General features: G+C 41.1%; 1 protein-coding gene across 1 annotated transcript; it reads right to left on the bottom strand.

Moving 5' to 3' along the window:
* Nucleotides 1-308: 308 nt before the first annotated feature.
* Nucleotides 309-20,383, bottom strand: MAP3K8 (mitogen-activated protein kinase kinase kinase 8). The gene is made up of 9 exons (XM_053979722.1): nt 20,309-20,383; nt 17,106-17,232; nt 15,859-16,219; nt 12,606-12,770; nt 10,883-11,144; nt 8,206-8,312; nt 4,073-4,225; nt 3,202-3,448; nt 309-1,724 (listed from the first exon to the last, which is right to left on the bottom strand). Exons 2-9 carry the CDS (start codon nt 17,138-17,140, stop codon nt 1,591-1,593), a joined length of 1,464 nt encoding a protein of 487 aa, XP_053835697.1. The 5' UTR covers nt 17,141-17,232; nt 20,309-20,383; the 3' UTR covers nt 309-1,590.
* Between the last annotated feature and the right edge of the window lie 2,174 nt (nt 20,384-22,557).

Raw genomic sequence — 22,557 nt, 5'->3', positions numbered from 1 at the left:
CTAGAGCAAGAGGGTTATTCCCAACAGCATTTTTTGCAGCAATTAACATCAGGAATGAAGTGCTCCATGTTGTACACAACTACTGTGCAATATCCAGGCAGTCCATAAGCAATGTTGGGGTGTGAGAAGGAGATTTTGCCAGAAACACTTACCATCTATTGCCAAAATCCATCAGCAATTGCCTTCACCCTACTTCCCAACAAGTGGGATGATGCTTGTAGTGTACCTGGGCCATGGTAGGGGGTCTTGGCCCAAATGCAGTTGCAGCCCCATGCTGTTTTTGAAGATGAAGGAAGAATGACCACATCTCAAGGCACTGAGCTGGATTTATTCATTTGACCATATCAGTTTCATAGTAGAAATCATCTGTTTAAGCTCATGTGTTAGAGAGGAGCAGCATTAAACAACAAACATGAAAAAGAGACTGTGCTTCAGAAAAGATTCAGTGTACAACATACACAGTATGCCATTTAACACAAACGCTTATAAAGAGTCATCCTAAGCATCAGAAAGAGTTTTATAAAAGTTTACGTTCTCATCCCATGGGATGTACAGAACTATGCAGTTTACATAGTTTTACTATCATCCAAAACATCATGTTTCAAATGTATGAGGCACAGCAAGAACAATATAATTCCATTTCCATAGGAACATAAACACTGCTTGTCACTAATGACACACTTTCCAAGCCGTAGCACTCACAGCAATTATACACATGTACAATTTTAAAGTATTAAAAAGCAAGAATTTGGAGCCTGCCTACTGTTACCAATAGGGAATAACATTTGATCTACCCTTGAAAACTATCATAGATACCTTTGCAGTAGTTGTAACATAGGAAGGAGTTGAAGTCACTGTCATACTTTGTCAGGGCCAATTTGCTGTGCAAATCCCAGAGCTAACTGATACTGCCAGAGAAAGATTCCCTTGACCCACAGAGAAGGGGACAGCCTCCTTCTTAGCTCCCACTGCCCAGGGAAGATGCAAAGTTAAGACACATCTGCAAACAAATGATAATCTGACTCCACAGACATTCTTAATTTTCATTAAGAATGGCTAGAGGCTGACCAAGTCTTAAAGACCAAGAATGACCAAGTCTTAAAGACAGAACAAGACTGAACCAGTCTTTAACTGGTTAAATCAAGGACTTCTTTTTTCCCTTTTTTGGGGGGTGGGGAGTGGCAGGAAGGTTTTTTCTAAGTAATACTCAGAGAGACTGAATCTTACAGCCCACATGCTAAATTATATTATATTTTTTCCTGACATTATTTGCAAGCATATATTATAAGTTTTACAAAAGTGCAAGGCCCAGCACAGGAAGATATCCTGGATTAAGACATTCCCAGCAGCAGTGTTCTTTTTGCCATCCTCTTGTTGGTCAACCAGCAGACACACAAACATCACTGCTTGGGATCAGCTTATCAGAGCCCCTAAGGGTTTAGCTTAATCATCTGTGCAATTAAACACTATTCACATTTGACAGCCTATAATGGCAATAGTTTTATGTACAAATTAGAAAACCAAGTCTTAAAATCAAGTTTTAAGAGGTAGAGGTCCATTTCTGACTCATTAACATAAAATGTTACTGAGTCAGTCATATTCTAAGGCTGGTGGTCCCCTAACAATATTGAAGTAACCAGCTAGAGCTCCAAGGTCTATGTAGAGTGATCTTTGTCTCTTCAGCAGGTCTGACTCTTCCATGCTCCCATTACACAATGAGGAATCTAAAAAGAAAACAGAGAAGCCATGTAATTACTGCAAAAATAGCTGTATCAGTTCATTTTTGTATTTGTCAGTATTACTGGAATATTTTGCCTATTATTTGATCTTACTAATCTGTGATTTAGAAAATTTTTAAGTACAACATAAGTCAAACCTTAAATAAAATAAAATCTAATAAACCAACCCATAACTCTAGGACAAAGAAAGGGAAGCAGTTTGCAACTGCAAACAGCAAGTGTGTTCAACTACTTAAAAAAAAAAAAGTCTCCATCAGCTGGGACAGTTAGGCAGAGCTTTCTCATCCTCTGAGCTATAGCGCTGAAGAGGAGTTTGGTGCAAACTTTCTGCCATCTGAGAATTCTGCTTCCTCATAGAGAAATTTTCATCTAAACACAGGACATCATCTTTGTCTGGGTGTGACAATAGAGAATGAATACAGGACCATCAGTTTCATATTTTTTATTCCTTTTAAATCAAGGTCTGAAAAGACAGATTGGGTTTTCAATGGCAGAATTCCCCTGAATACTTGTATAATGGGTTTCTTGGAAACTCAAGCACCTATAATAAAGTCCAAGTTTTATGGTCCAATAGTCTCTTCATTTTCAAAAGAACTGGTTCAGATGGTCTGAGCTGGTCAAAGGATTATGCACCCCCAATTCAAAATTCAGAAGGTACAATGCCATTCTAAATTCAAAAACTGTGACTGATTTTTTCAGTGAATTTGTTGCTACAATTATTCGTTACAGTACCCAAAACTTTGCACAGATATCTTTAGAAATATTTATCCCAATTAAATAAACCACTTGTCTGGGAAGAGTCTTTCAATCCCTTTTTTCAGAACCCTCCTAAGGTATTTGGTAAGTAGAAGAAAAACATTCTGAAGCCTGTTGGCAGATTGTTGGCACTAAATCTCGCTTGGGCTTGAAAGGGCTGTTTCCTACCTAGTTTGTGTATTATCCTTCATTAAGCACTTACTAATGCACAAGGGCAACAGCATTCTATCCCAGAGTCATTTTTGGTTTTAAAACAAAGGGCTTTTACACCTGACACTCAGCAACATTAGTTATGGTTTTGTGTGTGTGTTTTTCCTTAAAAAGGCAAAAAGTGTTGGATTTGCTGGTGGTTGTTGGACTTGGTAGTTATTTACAAATCAAGAGTGTCCATAAAAAATCTCCAGTACAGTGGCAAATTGAGTCCATTTGGGACAACAACGTGTACTTCATGAAGTGCCCTGAATGATTGCCACAGCTTTTCCAAGAGCCAATCCTTCCAGAGCCTGCAGAAGTCAGGCTAGGTTCCTCCCAACTGAAGTCAATGGGCATTTTACAGACCACTTCATGACCTCGGGGTCTGATCTCATCTGATTGGGATTTTCACCAGTCACTTTCCAGATGTGCTTTGAGTCTTGTTGGTTCCTTACCACTCATTCCACTCAAGATTTGACACAAAGTACACAGCAAGTGAGCCTGATCCCGTTACCTGTGATATTTTCTGGCAGCTGCAGATCCTTCCTCGCGAGCAGCCTTTTCCTTTCAAACAGCGCCGAGTCCAGACTCTGGCACCGCGGCTGCTCTTCTGGGGGTGGGTGTAGAGCCTCGTGTTTCAGTAAGTCTGCTGCAGACAGCCTGTGATTAGGATTCCTGTCCAGAGCTGCTTCTAGCAATTCTCTCATGGAAGTGCTGCAGTCCTCAGCAATATCCTCTAAGGGGGGAGCTTGCTTGTGTATCTGTTGGAATGAAAAACGACCATGGAAACAGTTATTCCAAAAACAGTGGAAGAGGAAGTCACAGATAACCACATGAGTGGTCTGGGAATTCCCCAATTAGGACTCATCACCTCCTTAAGTAGTCCTGATCAACTAGAAGAGAACAAGCAACTACACAAAATCCACTTAAAAAAACCCCATATTTTATAATAAATTTAAAAACTCAAAGAAGCTTCAAGTAAGCCTAAAATCCAGTGCAATGCCAATTCACCAGATTTCTATACCAAACTGGAAGAGTCAGAGAATCAAATCTGCCAGGCTCCAGTTTTTATCTGCAACTTCTAAGGAAGACAGATGGGCTTGTTTCAATCAAGTCTCACACTGATCTAACCCTGTCCTTCCAGTAAACCCAAGGCCTGTTAATTGAAACACAAATCACAGAGACAACTCCAGCCCAGTCTCTGTCTTTTCCTAAGAGATCAAATCTCACTTCTTCCCTCCCTCCCTTCCCACCCCTGAAGCAAAAAGGATGATATCATCTCTCTGACAAATATTTTGATAGTTTTTATATGACTGGAGCTTTCCCAACAAAAGTACAGGAAACCCTCCAAGCGATACTGAGCTGGCTCTGCTAAGGACACTCACAATATAGAGGTAGGAGGGATATGCAGAACGAGGGTATCTGTTCACCCAGGGCGGGATGCCCGTTTGCATGTGAATGATAGTAGCTCCCATGCTGTAGATGTCTGCTTTTGTTGTGTGGCCTCTGCAAAGGATAACTTCAGGGCTCATGTAAATCTGTGAAAAATAGTTAAAAAAATAAGAGATTACTCAATAGGGGAAAACAACAACCAAAGATGACTTAATGACATTTTGTGATCCTGGAAACCCCGCTCTGAAGGGATGCATAGTAGTGTACCTGCAAGCACCATTTGGGAAATAAGATTGTTCTGTTCTGCATGAGAGTACAGCCAAAGAGACAGTACCTGGACAAACTCATATTCCAGGCTTGCCCTCCTCAGACAGGCCACAGGTCAGTGGCTATGGGCTTTGGCTGAGCTGTGAGAGGCTGAGGTTCAAGCCACGGCTCTGCCTTGTTCAGATGAGCAGCAGTAGCCTCATCCCTCCACAGCAAAAGGAGGTGCCTGAATTGCCAGTTTGTTTTGTGGGGCACTGCTGGAACTGCTCCTTTCTGCTTGAGCAATGGTTTGGCATGAGCTAAAAAGAGAGGGTGAACTGTACTGACAGCCACCCAGATGGGGGTAGGAGTCCTCCCCTCAATCCCTTTTACACAGAATACTACAGAGCCCTCCTCAGCAGAACTGACAGATATATACCTTCCTGTCTTCTTTACTCTTCTTACCTCCTCCTTCTTATCCACTAACCTGCACATTGAAGCATTATCCTGAGAAATGGGATGATGAGGAACAAGCCAAGTCTAGGAAATGCATTAATTAAAAATTAGGTGCCCTTTCCACTAGATTACCCCCAGAGCAGCTATGAAGACAAGAATCCCTATTCTAACCTTTTTCCAAACCAAAAATTCTAATCTTTCTTGATAGAAACCAAAATTGTTTCCATCCAAACATTTCACTGAAACATTTGAATTTGCCAAGAGTCTCAAGAAGGATCTTGGAAGCTCCTGCCAGCAACAGGCAGCTCAGAGTGCAGCTGGAGGAGAACCAGACAGGCAGGATGCAAGAGGCACACCCTGCACAACTCTGCCACTGCCACTGGCCTGGGGAGCAGGTTTCAACACCACATGGCATAGCCCACAGCCCACCGGGTTGGCAAGCTACCATATTTGCTTCTGGTTCCTACTTTTCCCTCATCCAATTTCCCTCTAAAGGATTCAAACAAACTTTAATTAGCTCAAGTCATCCTGACACAAAGAATCACATTAAAAGCCATTAACTGACACAAGGGCAGGAAGTTAAGTCACCACCACATGGTTTGACTGCTTATTACCAGAGATTGAGAACATCTGTAGGGCTCACCAAAATCCAAGGAAAACTTCCCAGTAAATTACATTCCCTGTCTGCAAATAGAACTTGTGACTGGAAGTGTGTGCAAAGACTCAGCAGGTATCTGCAGCTGCTACTGACTTATCCATTGCTTTCCTCAGAGCTAAGAGAGAATCAGTGCATCTGCATCCTCCACCTTTAAGTCTCGTAAGGAGAAAAGAAGTTCTAATTTTGTAAAAAGAAGTCTTTGGCAAATAGAGTGCAACTTGAGTGAAATCTACATAAACAAAAAGCATCTGCCTTCAAAAAAAGAATGCTGGCACAAGGTCCTGTCTGCAGTTAAGGTGAGAAAATGGTCAAGATGCACTTTGCACAATGACAAAAAATCAAAAATGAGCTCCAAAGCTCTGATTTCAGACTGGTCTAAGAGTCTATTGTCACCAAAGCAGACAGCTCAAGCCATTAATAACTTCCCATTCTCATTCCTTCTGACTGGTGGGCTGGCACTTGCCTGCTAGTCAGACCAGTCACAGCCCAGCAAAAAACCAGTCCTTTCTTCATACTGTGCTAGTTTTAATTTAGCATTCCTGAAAATGAATCATACCTTCCACACTCAATAAACTTTAGCAGACAACTTTTTACCCTCAAATGGTTGTAACTGAAGCTTACATATTTTAACAAAGTGACAGAAGCAAAACAGAAAGCGTAGCGACTGCCTAGAAAAAGTATTTCCTGCAGAGCAGTTTCATAACAACCACAGTTTAATGTTCTGCATGACTTGTACACAAAAGCAGGAACACCAGTTTTTTTCACACTATACCATCTAAACAAAATTTAACTATCTTTCAACCCTGTTGCCCAGAATTGTAACTACTCATTTTTATAAACACAAAGAAGATTCACTACGTTCAGATTCCTGTGCTATAAAAGGGAATAAAAATCCTAACTCCCAGAGAATATGCACAGGACAAAGGTTACTCCACCTGCCACTTCCCTCAAGGACAGAAGTCCCTGCCAATATCAGATATAAGAGACACAGCAAGCTCACAGGCACAATGCTGCGTGGCAGTGACAGAGCCCCAACCAAGGGTTGCACAATTACATGCAGGAACAGCAGAACAACTGCACCACTTCTTAAGGCTACATAATACAGGGTGCAAAACTCAAGAGGACTTTGGAGAGTTAAGATCTTAGTTTGAAAAAAAAAAAAACATCAAGAAAGCCAGACTACAGAGAGCATTTGTGGGTGACATTGTGGAAAGGATGATGCCTAGAATGAAGACTGTGAGCAGAAAAACCTATAGTAGCATCAGAAACATTAGCCTGTAAGTCTTTCACTGGTATCTGAAAATCTCCTTTCCCAGTGCTGTCTCTCCAACCTCACTTGTGGCTGCAATGTTGCAGCCATTGCTGCTCCCCTGAGACAGCAAACACCAAACATGGCCATATTTCAGGGTTAGGGGGATTATCAGCTTTCTGAGGACAGGACTGCAGGTGTTAAAGTGCATGGAATTTTCCTCCTATTAAATGAAGAACTAAGTGGTTTTCACTTGGCAAACACTGAAGTGTTTTCACTTTTCACTTGCTCTTATTAACACAACCTTGGCCTATCCTTCAAGACCCAGAAGTGGATCCTCACTAGTCTGCTCCACAATCATGGCAATAGCCTGTTTACACACATCTCCATCACTGGGAAATACCCTACCAACTCATATGCACCACCGTTCTTATTAACAGCACACAAAACCCATTTGAACAACAAAAAGCCCCAAACCAAAGTAAAAACCCCACAAAGCTCATGCATGAAGTGCCAGAAAGCATGCTGCTTCCAGTTCAGCAAGCATTTTAAGCTCTTAACTGCCCTGACTAGAAAGACACTGAAAACAAATATTCAAGTGTTTTCTCAATTATCTTGAAAAAAATAAACAAACAAATCTGACCTTCTGTGAAATCTTGATTTATCCTCCCCTTCTAAAAAGTGAAATGGTTTTTGTCAGTTACAAAGGGATTTCCTCTTTACACACGTGGAAGACTATTAAAAGGGTAAGTGCCAACACCTCAGCTAAAGCATTTCCTGTAAAGAATCTCCTCCAGCAACAGAGAGCACAAATGCCACATCTGCAGCAGCTGTCCAAGCTAATTGTTACTGCTTGGTTCTTTGCCAAAACTCCAGCCCTGGAAACACCTCAGCAGGAATGCAGTGCACCCAAGTGGTGCGCAGAATCTCAAAATCACTGGGACCGTTTAAAAGGACCCCACCTCCATCACTGTAACATCTAAGCAATTTTACCAGAATATCATGAACTGTGCCATGCACAACCTCTGAAGAACCCAAGGGTTACATGTAGATGGGGAACAGAGCTTACAAGGGCTAAGAGATGAAACCCAGACATCTGTAATTTCTGTGGTTTTGAAGGGAGGAATCCAAGTACGGTGTTGAACAGGTCACCCCAGTCCATAGTGAGTATCTCAGGGGAAATCTTTGCTAGAGCAAAGAACAAATTCCTGTTTGAAGTGTCTCTGATCAGCAGCTGAAACACTGCAAGCAGCCCTCCTCAGAGCACTGTTTGACCTCAGTGAACAATTGCTAACATATGAGACTGCAGAGAAAGTGACATGGCTTTCAAAGCATTCCAATCAGCAAGTTGAAAATAAAAATATAATTGAGACTCTATTAATGTTTGTAAGTTTTTTATAGATTTTATAGTAACTATTTTACCCATGGTTCTAACTCTCCTGCTTCAAATTTGAGCCTAAACACCACAACCATAGGACTAATACAATATAAGGGCTTTTGTCCCTTCAGCTTCTTACCTCTGTTCCTCTAAGATCTTTGGGATAGTAAATGTCTTCAGTCATTTGAACACTTAGGCCAAAATCCACCAAAACAGCCTTAGTTGACATAAAGACAATGTTGCTTGCTAAAAGAAAACCAAAAATTACATCATTTAAGCGTCTGGCACGTTTGGTATTTATTTTACAACACTCCTGTTTCATTCAGATGCTAGCCTGAAAAGGGGGAGAGATTAGCACAACCACTCTCTACAGCCAATATCCTTCTAGCCAAAATAGGTCTGGTAATGATTTGGTTCAATTTTAAATCATATCTTAAAAATCAAACTGGTCTGGTTTGTGTAAAAGAACCAATGTTTTGTTATTTTCTTCTCTTAAAATTAAAAAAAAAAAAAAAGGCAATGAGAGACTATAGCTGAGGGTAGAGGAAGAAGGCAGAAGACTGGTAGGCATCACAGCACAGTGCTCTGAAGATGTTCACAGGTCTCCAAGGTGCAGATCTTGCTGTGCAGCTCTGGCTATAAACAGCACAACTGTTGCTCACCAAGAGGTTTTTCTAGAGTAACAATTTAAGTGAAGACAGAAACAGAGAGTAACCAGCAGCAGCCACACCAGTCACCTGCACTGGTCTGTGAGGGCAGCTCAGCATGACAGCAAAGGACAAACAATGGCTGTAAAAATAATAGAAGACTGAGCATTTCAAATTCCCTCAGAACTGCAGCAGTATCTAGGAGCTTAATTTACTTTCCTTCATAAAACTCTGCCTAAGGCACAACTTTGTACTCAGAGACTTTGTTTGCAGCTGTATTTCTGCTCAAATATTTAAGAATGTAGTGCTTGGTGTGAGCCTTGAGAAATTCTTGTTTGCTGTTTCAGAAGATGTGGTAAAATGAAGTCTCCAAGTTACACAACAGAAATACATTTCCCTTACAGGAAACTGTGGGACATTTTCTGTCTTGACAGTGCCTACCATGACCACCCAGTGGGAGGGCAGACTTGATTTCAGCAGTACTGATTTCTGGAGCAATGCTTCACACAGCTGCCTCCTTACCAGCGCTATAGACTACGTAAATCTGTCATTTTAGGGATAACTTTGAAGATACGGATTTTAAACACCCCATAATAGATCATCCAAAGGGCCACACTGCCACAGGATCTGCTTCCTGCCTGGGACCACAGCCAGTCTCAGCTGCAGCTGATTTTGGACTGAAGCTCCCCCGACCAAACAGCCTGATGGTTTAACTGCTTCCAAACAAAGGTTAAAATGAGTGGCAGCATGAACACCTCACAAGAACCAGAATGTCCTCCTCCCCTTCCTTGCTCAGGCATTTTTTACTCTCAATAAAATCCCCATCTTCTGTATCAGCAGAACAGATTCAATTGCAGCTCAAAAGCAGTAGATGGAGTGAGGAAGAAATCAGAGATTTTGGGAAAGAGTCTTTTCTATTGATTCCACGTGGGTAGGGAAAACACCCACTGCTCCCTGCATGGAGAGTGCCTCGCCAGGCAGTGGGCAGGGCTCCACCTCAGGCCTGGAGCACCCAGCTCTCCCTGGCACCAAACAGGCAGAAGCACGGCCAGGGCTCACCCAGGCACCTCTGGACAACCACGTCTGCCCCAGCCAACCTCTGCCTCATCATCTGCCCTGCATCCACCAACACAGGGAAAGGCTGGAAAAAGCAAAACACACCACAATGGGCTGGATCTCCTATTCAGTACCTAGATGGAGCAGGCTTTGGGCTGGTTTAGTTTTTACATTGTTTAAATAATGTCTTTGTTACTGCCAATTAAAATAAGCCCATAGGAAAGACTCTTACTAAAAATGAGAAAGGAAAATAAAGGGAAAATATAAGCAGTTTTGTAGCTGTCAGAATCTCAAAGGGTTACATCTAAAGTACTGACCCATACTAAATTTAAAAACCCCAAAAATCAAAAATGCAAAACTGAGATAAAAATTTAGCAATTCTCAACAGTTCACTTCTATGAATTATTTTAATGCTTCAGTCTGACTATTTCTACTTTAAACCCTCAAGTTTAGCTAAATAAACTCACAGAGTTTACTCATCTGCGGGCCAAGGTGGTACTGGGAAAAACAGCATTTAATACTAATTTAAATGCAACACATTAAAATTGAATTTTAGAGCATTTCAATACCAGTATTTAATTTGGACTTAACATCAATATGTTTGGTTATTTATAGATGTTAATATCCAGAGTTTTTTAAGCAAACATATATTGAAATTTGCTGTACTTGTTGAAAGGAAAAAAACAGCACAAATTATGTATTTACTTCCAAAGTGTCTCAAACTGAGGAACACTGCGTAGAAATGTAAAACTTAAAAGAAGGTGCAAGTTGAAGGTGAGCATGGAAACATTCAGGATGAATTTGTATTAAAAGCAGGAAACTTCTGGCTGAACACAGACTGATAACTTCACTCTTTAGTTTTTTATTTAAATTGAGTTGTTCATGAATGCCATAGGATCCATGACTTTCTAATTACCCTCTCTGCTGGAGTGAATTAATAAACAGTGTAAGTAACTATTACCTCCAGAACCTGACCTTGCCATTTGTTAAGCATTATCCATCCCTCCCACTCAGAGATGTAAGGCTATGTGCCCCAGCTCAGCCCCAGGGACTCCAGCAGGGCCCCAGCCCGGCCAGGACCAGAAAGCAGCCCAAGGAATCACACAGACGTACGTTTGATATCATGGTGGATAATCCTCTTTGAGTGAAGAAAGTCAAGTCCTTTCAGAATATGCTTTGTCACCCAAATTATTTCAAACTCTCTCATAGGACCACAGCTCTCCAGCTTTTCCATGACAGATCCTCCCTCTCCAGCTTCCATGAAGAGATGGATCGTCTCATCCCACAAAATAGCGCCGTATAATTCAGCAATGTTTTCATGACGGAAACATGCCTGTATTTCAACATCTGATGGTTTGAACTGTTCCACTGGGACCTAGGACATTGAAACAAAACCACAGTTATCCATAACAAAAACAAGTTATCCAAGTTATCCATGTGTTATCCATGGACACTAATTATCCTACAGATTAACAGAAAAGAAGGAAGTATAGCACTTGTATTCACTTGTTAAAATACTGAGCTTTACTTTGCTCTTGTGACTTTGCTGCCTTTGCAGCTGAGAGACATCCTGTCAAAAGTTGAGAGATATTTTGGAATCATGCCCAAATAAAAAGTGCAATGATCCAGAAAAAGCAATGTAGCAAGAGTTATTCCCGTCAAAATCCAATGATTATGCAAAAGCTTTAGGCAAACTTCCTGGTGAAGGAGATAAAATTCCCACTGCTTTTTCCACTCATCGGCACTACCAGAACTACACACCCACCTGACAGGTGGATCAGTGCTTGCAGTGCTCAGGCCCATTACTGACCTCAATTCAGTCCTTATCAGCACTGGTTTATGGCTTACAAGAAATGAAAGCTGCTTTGAAGGGAGCGCCAGCAGCACGACATTTCTTTAAAAAGTACTGTGGCAGATTGCTGAGACAATAAAAGCAGTGTTTGCTTACACACAGAAAAGCTACTACTGCTCTCTTCCATTTTCTTCCCTTGGACTCGTGTCTCTCAACCAAATAAGAGGCTCATTTATTTCAATGAGAAATACTGTTTGTATTTTCAGAAATATTAAGATACTTTAATTCTGCAGTGGGTTATGCAGGAGCAGCTAACAATCTGTCCCCACGTGGACACACAGGCTGCAGGGGAAGGGCACACAGCTGCCTGCCCAACTCTTTCACACACAAAATTAATACAGGTACTTATTCATGAGCTGGGGGATATAGAACAATGTCCCAACTGAGCTTTTACTGGCCCTGAATATTTACTGCTCAATTCAAAATAGTATGTTAAAAGGCACAGCTGAAAGAAAATGTTAGCTTGCATGAAAGTAGGACAGTGCTCAGCAGTTCTTTTGAGGCATCTCACAACCTTAACCCCACCAGTGCCCAAAACACACTAAGAGTTGCAAATACTGAGTTCTCAGGGACTTTAATGCACTGGAGTAAAGAAAACTGAAGTCTGAGCACTTCAGTTAAAGGACAACAGCCTAAAACTTCTGCAGCCAGCAGGGTTTTACTACCCCTTTCAGCAGGGACAGGATCTCACACTGATATTTTACTCTAGCAGGACAGGCAGAAAATCCACTCTGCACAACAGACAATGTGCCAGATCCACAGACTTCAAGATAGTTTCGAAATGCTGAAATATTTGCAGCTTTAGAGCAAAAAAAAATTAAAGACGCTAACAGAAGTGTACATTTTCCCCACCTTGTTTAGGCAAACAAAACCAAGACGATCATCAGCCAACAGTGGAATTTGATGCAGACATATTTGAAAATACACCGTAAGTAGTATGTCATACAATATTTGCTCAGAGATAAAACTACTGAACTAACATACCAATTTGCATGCCATTCGTTTCTTGGTTTCTCTATCTTGGGCTAAGTACACTTTCCCAAAAGCTCCCCGAGGAATAAAATCAGAACCAATATTCCTGTAAGTCAACTTCCATGGAAACAGGAGCACATCTGAGTCAATTTGATAGCGCCCGTTCTTGGGTGTGATCTGTGGAGTTAAATAAACAACAAAAACCCACAGTGAAGTTAAAACTACTTCAAGTCTAATTAATTTTATACATATAGTGGAAAAAAACCCATATCACTTATGTGTATGATGCACATGATGTGCTTAGCAGTCTTTATTTAGTAACACCAAATGGGAACAGCATGTGAGGTGTGGCATTCATTCACAGCCCAGGCATCCACGTTTCTCTCCAGTGACTAACTTATGAAGTGTAAGTTGCAATTAATTGTCTTGAAACAACAACAACAGCAGCTGGGTTAATGAAATTACCTACCTCTTGTTATTAGATTTACCTGCACATGTTTGTCCTTCCTGTAATCTGTTAACTTGTTATGCCACATACCTGTTACTCATAGGTTATCTTATACAATGTGAGCAAGAGTTTCAGCATTTCCTAATATCACATATACTGCTAGGAGTTTAATTTCCCATCTTGTATTGGAGTTTCTGCTGCTTAGTAAAAGGTCAAAGAAGTCTGCCTTGATTTTACCAGACACTTTCCTCTAGTTTTATACCATAGTTTAAAAAAGAAGAGTGGGAGTAACATTGCCTCCTCTAGGTGGGTAATGTTGGGAGCTTTGCTTCTTCTGTATCACCAGCTAGGCAAGGAGGGGATTCAGAGCACCTAAGTCAGCATCTTGCTCTAAATCTTTCTCCCAAACAGTTCCCTCCCTCTGCACGTGACAGAGAGAGACCAAACGCCTAACTACAGCCATGTGAGTACTGCTTGATCCCTGATGTTGCTTCTTCAGTCTCTCAGCTACAAAATTAATAATATTTCCTATGAATATGCTTCTAATTATTTCAGCTAGTATCTGCAATATCATTAATCTCCTTATTGCTACTTTATCAAGATTCTTGAAGAGATGTAAAATCACATCAAGGATATTTATCATTTCATGTCTGTCACAGGGCCTCAAATACTCAGCTCTTCAGCTATTCTTTTTAAGATAACAGCATATCAGGAATATTATTTGGCTTAGATTTCTATTTAAGTTGTAACATATAATCTTTCATTCTTAATCTACCTTCATGCTTTTCAATTAGGAAAGTACCTTCTTGACTGCTAAAATTGTCATTTGTGATTTGTACCTACAAGAAATAAATTAATTCTTCTAAGTTCCTAAATCTGGGGAGGATAAGTTCTTAGCCTTTAGCCAAGGGGGCATGGGGGGTTGTCCTTCAATAAAAAGTATTCTGCTTAGGATAGAGAGAACAAGCCTTCGCTCTACTTATTAGAGCTAGGGTAAAGCAATCTGTACATGTCTAACAATCTGTACATCTTGCTTGCCTACTTCTGCATTTCAAAGGGTTGAGACTAATCCATATGGGTTACACCTTATCCTGGAGAGACGCTGAGCAGAGTTGATTTGGAGAGCAAGACTGTGATGACCACCACACTACTCATGTTTTCAGGAGGCTTTTAGGACTAGTTCCTAGCCTGAGCCTGTGAACATTTGTCTGTGGCTGCAATGCATCTTTCAGTTCAGTTTTAACTAAAAAAAATCCAGCTTGTGCACTTCAAGACCCTTTGTGATGCAAGCCATGGTGCAGCCAGTGAGGGTCACCAGGCAGTCAGAAACAGTCCTGACCCTAAGCAAAATGCTGTAGATATTTGCAGAGCAATGCCCCTGCTGAATGCACGCACAGGTAATACCCTGCCTCCAACCCTCAGTTGTATAATGGGATCACGTGCACCTAATAGTACTGGGTTCATACCAATTGTATGCATCTGTAGAAGCAATATGCAAGCAAAACAACCATGAGTATGTAGAACAGTGTCTATCCTAAGCATAGGAAACATTTAATATTACTAAGTGTCATTTCAATGGAACAGAGTTGAAAAGTGATGGTTTTGCAATAGTGCAATGCTCCCTCCAAATCAGAGTAAAGCAATACCCTGTGGTATTTCGCACCTGAGTAACCAGCAGACCTCCAGCAACCAGTGTTCACATATAAAATACATGATATACGGGATATTTAACATGATAGATGTAGAGCATCTTAAGAAAATACAGCAGCAACACCAACATGCATGAATAGAATTCCATTGCAACACTGATTATTTCCAGAGCAACTGATCTTAAACAAAAGTTTAATGATCCAGACTAATATCCAGATATGCTTGTAGAACACACAATTTTAGGGAATATAATAACATCTTAAAACAACACGTCTATATACTTGAATTTAGCAGTGTGAGATATTACATAATATTGTAACTCTTAAAATCACACTTGATAGTATGTGCTTTTTCTCCTTACATTACTACAACTGACATTTTGTGCAGATAGAGCAAATTTAGGAACTGTATCATTAATTCCTAGATCTTTATTTTTGGGAGTTTGCATAATGAACGTTTTACTGCATGAACACAAGGCACTAGAAGACTCTTACTGTCTCCTGGACCTGTAAACCAACATAGTTCATAGAATCATAGATAGGCTTTGGTTAGAAGGGATCTTAAAGATCATCTAGCTGTAACTCTCCTACTATGGGAAGGAATGTCACCCACTAGGTCAGGTTGCTCAGGGCCCATCCAGCCTTGCCTTGATAATTTCTAGGGATGGGGTATCCACAATTTCTCTGAACAGTCTGTTCCAGAGTCTTACCACCCTCAGAGTAAAGAAATCTCTACACTTTTAGTTTAAAATCATTCCTCCTTGTCCTATCACTACACACCCTTCTAAAAAATCACTCTCCCTCTTTTTTATGCAAGTACTAGATTTTACAAGCCCCATTTAAGTACTGAAAGGACAAAATGAATTGTAGATTTAGTTTTTTGACTGCTTGTCTCAAGTTTGTATTCAATACTGGGAAATGTTTTCTAACCTCCAGGGATACTAGGAAATAACAGAGTGGATCCTTCTGAATAAAAAGACCTTTCACCATAGCTGCCTGAGACTGCAGGGGCTAGACTAGATAGGCTCAGAGACCCCTTCCAGCCCCAGGGTTCCACAGGAAACCACAACCTGTAACTTCTGGAACTGAGCTTTATTTAGAATCATTAAAAACTTCTAATTTCTACGGTCTATGAAATGCCAAGTAAAAGGAAAACAGATGTACGTACCATATTCAAGAGTATTCCAGATTCCTGTTGTCTGCATCCTTTAAATTGTTTTGCAGTGTTAGACACCTGATTTGCAAAAGCAAGCAGGTCTTCCACAGTCCCGTATTTGACGGAGGACATCAAAGAGACCTCTCCTTCACAAAACAGTAATGATTCTGCACCTTCATCATTTTGATTTGCCTCTTCACACATGGTAATTAAGCTGTCTTCATAGACTGCCATGTCTTCACCTGGATAATGGTTTTCCATTATGGCTATAACCTCAGACATATTTAGATCAGCTAGCAACAAGTCAATCCCCTCTTTGCTATCACTATCCGTGCTCATATACTCCATTACTGTCCACTTTGCAAAATCACTCCTGGAAAAAAAAAAAGAAACAAACTTGAAAACACTTTTCACCTACCTAAATTTATTTTAGCAAAGTAAGAATGAAAAGGAGTTATCAGAAGTGATCAGCAGCTCCTCATTATACAGATTTAACATTAATAACTTGTATTATGAAGAAAATCATAATTAGGATCCTGGGTGAAGACAAAATGGAGAAGTATTTGCTAGTGAAATTTATTTAGAAGTTACTAGTTAACCTCCCCTGTCACTCAGTCTCAGAATTTTTTATGATAAAGCTTTCCCTAAGAGAACAGGTACAGTAAAAATATACCACTGTGATAGATATGCAAAAATGAAGGAGCACCCTCAATACAAACAAAGGAATTAATTGTTTGGAAAAGAATGACAAAGAGAGCTATTAACATTTTCAATTAGTTTATGTCTAAGTTTGTACTGACAATTTATGTGATGTATCCAGAAAGAAGGAAAGGTCACAAAGCAAGGTCATTCCACTAGTAACAGGCATCTGTTAGTATCATTGTACAAAGCACAACTGTCACCACCTGAGATAAAAAATCGGTATTTCTTTTTGTAATTAACTGATCAGAACTAGACTTGAACTGAAATTTTCACTCTGACTTTCAGAAGAAAGTCAGAAACTGAGCTATCATAAAAGCAATGAGTTCTTGAAGTGGTTTCCAACAGTTTGCTCTGTTCCCATTAATCCTAACAAGAACATTTTAGGTTACTATTGCAACTATTTTGCTGGAATGGATTTACAGCAAGCTGGGTTCAACTTCCCAGAAAGTCCCTTTCTATTCCAGAGAGTTACTTATTCAAGTTAAAACATATGCATGGTCAGTCATTAAAAAACTAACACAAATAGTTTCCAACACATAAATGCCAAGAGCACTTACCTTGTATTTAACCTGATTACATCACTCAAAACCATTTAAAAACGTCTCAATAGAATCCCTGAAGTCATCACGTTTTTCTGAACCTGTATTTACCACTGATGATAATTTCACAGTGTTCTGTGGCAGTCTATTAAAAAAAGCAAAACAAATAAAGCCATTGCATACCAGCTCAAGCAGAAGGACTGGTTTGTACTCATATAGATTATTTGCTTCATGGAAAGAAGAGCTAGTAATCACAAGGCTAAGATAACAGGGGATTTTTCTGCAGAAAAAGATGACAACTCAAGAAAGAATCAAGCTGCTGTATCATCCAGATTTCCAAGTAGTAGTGAAAAATAGTTTTTCCATGGTTAGGTCCTGAGTTTTATTCTCTCTGTCTCATGCTTGCTTAAGCAAAGAGTAGGACCTCCTTTTCCTTTAGCAGAACTGACTACAGCATGCCCTCTTTAGAGAGCTCTCACTTCCTTTTATCGTAATCCACTGCACCATCTATTTTGGGCAAAAGATAACAACTAGGCAAAAAAAAAAAAAAAAAAAAAAAAAAAACCAACCCAAAAAACCGAAAAGCAGCAAACAAAACCTTATCTCAAGGCCAAGCAGCAGACTCGGTCCCCTGAGGCCATGGAGCAATGTGTTTGCCCAGGCACAGTTTCTGGTTATGATCACTATCTTTCTTACCCTCACCACAAGGACGTAGAAGCTTTGTGGCACATATTTCTCATGGGTTAAGAGTATTTACGTCAGCTCTAATGTGAAGAAAACCAAGTAAAATGACGTGTCTGAGTTGGCAAAGAAGTCAGACCACGTGCTGAAAATTCAAAAGGCAGGACAGGACAGCAGATGCAGCATCAGAAAAGGCAACCAGAGTGCCTGTTCCTTTTCAAACTCAGACCCAAACCCTGTGAGTGATGGTCCCATTCTCCAAGGCAGGCACAGTGACTTTCACCAGCACTCTACACCAGTTCATCCAGCCCTAATCAACCCACACCCCCAGCATCAGGGCAGCCAGGCTGGAAACTTTGTGGTTACTAGCACTACTTGACTGGGGAGGCCCCAGGCTTTGTATCCTGGGTGCTCAGAGAGATCACAAAAAGGAAAAGATGCTGTGTCTTCTAGCCCTAACTCACCTCAACTTGCTCCATGACCAAGCTATAGGCTGCTAACAAAGCCTGAACATGGTTACTTTTTAATAGAAATGAGATTTCTATTTTTCCCCAGAGCAGGACTTCTATTCATTGGTTTGTTGGTTTTTGGGATTCTTTTTTTTTTGGTTTTTTTTTGGGGGGAGGGTTTCTGCTGAATTAGTGTGGGTCAAAAGGAAAGAAACAGTGCTGTCATAAAAGGAACCAAGAGACTTCATGTGTAAAGTCATGTAAAGTTACAAACTAGTCCTGAGGGACTTTCTGAAGAAAAACATGAGCCTCTAGATGCTCTGGTCTTTTGTGGATAAAGACAAATATGTACCACAGTTAAACTAATTTACTCTCTGACAGCATTTTCATGCAGCTGTACAGATTAGACCAAATGAAGCTTTCTGGAAGTGCCAGCTCTGCTTCGTTCCTCAGAATGTTCCCAAACTAGAGCACAATACTAATAATACTCTTGGCAGTTTCACTATTACCCAAAATGTTCTAAATAACATGAAGTGGCTATAACCTGCATATTCTCATTTCTTTTAGTGCTTGAGAAAAGCTGCAAACCCTTCACCTTTACAACTATCTGAAAGGAAGAGGTAGTAAGGCAGGAGCTGGTCTCTTATCTCAAATAACAAATGATGGGACAAGGTGAATTGGCTTCAAGTTGTGCCAGGAGAGGTTGGATATTAGGAAAAATTTCTTCACTGAAAGAGTTGTCAAACAATGGAACAGGCTGCCCTGTTCCTGGGTGGAATCACCATCCCAGGGCGGATTTAAAAGACATACATGTAGATGTGACACAGTTTAGAGGTGGGCTTGATAGTGCTGGGTTGGACTTGATAATTTTACAGGTCTTTTCCAACCTAAATGATTTTATCTTTCTCTATATCTAGCGAATTCTAATTACTAAATGATTACACAATAAAAGCAGTGTCTAGACTATAAAAGCTGATTTTTTTAAAATTATGCAGCAATTTAGTACTATACTTCCCCTACAGACAAGAAAAAAAAGGTCCATTTTCCAATGGGGAATTAATTCCTTCTATTTATCCCTAAAATCCTGTACTAGTATCAGTGGTGGGCACTCATGTAGTATTCTAAGTTATCCTACGTAATCTAGATTCATGAAGAAATGACATCACTAAGTATGCTTTACTTATATTCTCAGCTAAAAAACTGGGTTTACCTGTAGTGGAAAAATAAAACTGCATGCAAACACTTAAGTTGGTTGCTAAAGCACAAGTCTCTTTCTCCAGTTTTGCCAATATTTCAACATCATCACATGAGTAATTTGTAAGCCAAAGGTTTATTTCTCTATTCTCTGTGTAGCTTTTCAACCCCTTTTGCCTAAGAAGTGTGCTGCCAGAGACCACTCTTCTATCCATCATATTAAATAAGAGTAACTGGATACCAGACTTCTGAGCCCCTGTGACACTTTTCGTGTGTCAAGGATCAACGACGGAAAAAATTGAACAAAATCTACAATAAAAATAAAATTTAAAAACCAAGGCCACATAGACAAGAAACCTCAACAGCCCTTGCCCCCCAAAAAAGCTAGCCACAAACTGCATAGCCTGGCTCAACACAATCATACACCCATAATAAAGATCTCTTGTGCTGCTTCTAGAGAACAATTTTCTGGTCTAAGTGACAAGTGACTGCCCACTAGAAATGAAAAAAAAAAGTGTTTATTTACTTTTAAGAAAACTTATGGACAGAACTTGAAAAACACAATCCCTCTGAAAAAAAAAACTTCTACTGTTAAGGAACAAGAAATATCAACAATTTCAACTTCGACACCATTTCACATATTCACTTGGAATAAGAAAACCCGCGACTCTCCCAGCGCTGGCAGCAGCAGAGCCCAGCCCCAGCCCCTTCCTGCCCTGCAGCCCCAGGGACAGCGCAGGTGCCGCAGCCCCGGCGGCTCCCCCGGCACACGACGCAGCTCGGGAGGCCGAGGGCAGCCGGGAACCCGAGCCGCCTGCGCCCGGCAGCGCAGTCCCATCCCGCTCCGCTCCATCCCGCCAGGGCTCCCCCTGCCCTGCCCGCCCCGTCCCCGCTCACCCGCGGGGCGCCGGGAGAGCCGCGCTGCCCGTCCGCCCGCAGCCCGCTCCGCTCCGCTCCGCCGGCTCCCGCGGGGCGCTCCCGCGGGCGGGGAAGGGCGCAGGTAGCACCGCCCGCCCCTGGCCGAGGGCGGGGGACCTGGGCGGCCCCTGCGCCGGTTTCTATTTCGGTTTCCCGGCAAGAGCAAGCGCTGCGCTGTCCCAGCCCTGCCTCAAGCCCGGCCAGCGACCGCCTCCTGCTCCGGCCGTGGCATCGCCCGGCGACAATGGCTTGTCCCCGGCGGTGGCATCGGGAAACCCCTTTCCTGCCACCTCATGTTTCCGTGCGCACCTAGAGGGCGTCCACCAGCGTCCTACGAGTTTAAACATTATCTGAATTAAACTTCGGCTGACACGCGGGTGGAATTTAGGACAACAACGTGAAGAATTTTGTTAGTGGCAGTAGTATTAAAATACTCCGGGACACACTAGTGTGAGTTGGGTAATTGCTAAAATTGGGTACGACTACTTTTTATTTCTTATCCATAAGGAAGTAATTATTGCAAAACTGTGCTGCCCAATAGCTCCTCTTCAGCCAGTTGTTTTTAAGGAGACAAGTAGCATCTTTAACAAAACCAGCTGCCACAGCACTAAGCTGCTGAGTTGAATCTGTCTCAAGGTGCCAAAAGACCCAAGATGGATTTTCGGTTCATTATTTGCAGTGTAATGACTATTTGTTTACTGAAGTCAATGGCAAAACCATCATTATAAAGTTTCAGGACAAACATTCACCTTAGGCTTCAGTGTTTATTAGTAGTTCATACAACTCCTTTTCTCTTTATATTATCAAGATACCCCGTTTAAATATAAATATATTATCAAGATACCCTGATACTCCCTTGTTTAAATGTTTTATGTTTGCTACCTCTCCTGGGACATTCACAATTGTCCAAAGTATGTCACAAATGACATTCTGAAATGTGCAAGGGTTTAGACTCACTATAGGATTTTCTTTTCCTTAGCATCATAACTATGTATATGGAACTCTGCTAGCAGGGTTAACCTTTGCTCATACACAGTTTCTTTCCCAGACTATACAGATGTTAAATACATTGGCAAGCCTCCATAAGGAAAGAAGTGTATTCTTTGTTGAGTCTGACCTTGTTCAATTGCACCACCCAGTGCATTTGCTAAAAAAAAAAAAAAAAAAAAATACAAACTGTGGAAAAAAAAGGCAAGAAAGCTGAAGATGATTATAGAAAGAAAAAAGAGAGGAAGGACTGAAGAATAAATTAAGCTATAGGAGAAGCCAGACCAAGGAGAGGGTGGAATTGGCAGCACCTTGAAAGTGGGAGGTTAAGGAGGGTGAGTAACACATCCTTAACGTACAGCAGCTCTCACGCTAGGGTACTTTGGGTATCCTCTTTCAGGAACTTGCTTGCGCTATTAGTTTTTCCAAACCCACAATTAATTTTAATGAAACCCTTTTTTATTTTTACACCAACTTCAAAGAGGGAAAGGGGAGGAGGTCTTCTCTCCACATCAATGAATTTAGGCAGGACAAGTCTTAGGATTCCAGAGGAAACTCGCCATGGAGAGATGGAGGAAACACAAGTTTGTACTCCATGGCATGCATAAGTAGGATATAAACTGAAATGCTCTATTTTAAAAGCAATCTACTCTTTGTCTTAATGATATCCTAGAATACAAAACCAAAATAATTAGGTCATAGCAATTACTTACAGACCCTGACTTACTGGGAGGCTGCCATGAGTATATACAGCACTGCACTGAAGACCTACTAACACACAAAGTGCTCTAACATACACTACAGATGTGCCCACAAGTTTTACATTAATGTTTTTAAAAACCAAAGAAACATACATTTTCTTCAATACATGCCTGGGGAACCATGCTGCAGACCAATGACTGCTTGCTGGGTGCCCTGCAGCTCTCTGCCCCAACCACCTCATTTCTGATCCCACATGCTGCCGTCACTGCAGTATCTCTGCCTTCACAGCCCTGGCTCAGGACCAGACAAACAGAATCACAAAATCAGTTAGGTTGGAAAAGACCTCCGAGATCATCAAGTCCAACCTATAAGCAAGCACTACCATGTCAACTAGACCATGGCACTGAGTGCCATGTCCAGTATTTCCTTAAATACCTCCAGGGACATTGACTCCACCATCTCCCTGGCAGCCCATTACAATGTCTAATCTCCATTACAATGTCTAACCCCTCCTTCTGTGAATAAATTCTTCCTAATAT

The sequence above is a fragment of the Vidua macroura genome, chromosome 1 (genome assembly GCF_024509145.1).
Source record: "Vidua macroura isolate BioBank_ID:100142 chromosome 1, ASM2450914v1, whole genome shotgun sequence".
Lineage (NCBI taxonomy): Eukaryota > Metazoa > Chordata > Aves > Passeriformes > Viduidae > Vidua > Vidua macroura.
Note: the sequence above shows the minus strand (reverse complement) of the source record. Positions and strands in the feature narration are given on the sequence as shown.

Excerpts from the sequence above, each read along its gene's own strand:
- MAP3K8 (XM_053979722.1), bottom strand. The coding sequence starts at position 17,140 with ATGGTTTTGAGTGATGTAATCAGGTTAAATACAAG. Across the intron at positions 12,771-15,858 it reads CTGGAATACTCTTGAATATG|ATCACACCCAAGAACGGGCG; the intron begins GTACGTACATCT and ends TTAACTCCACAG. Across the intron at positions 11,145-12,605 it reads AACGAATGGCATGCAAATTG|GTCCCAGTGGAACAGTTCAA; the intron begins GTATGTTAGTTC and ends TCAATGTCCTAG.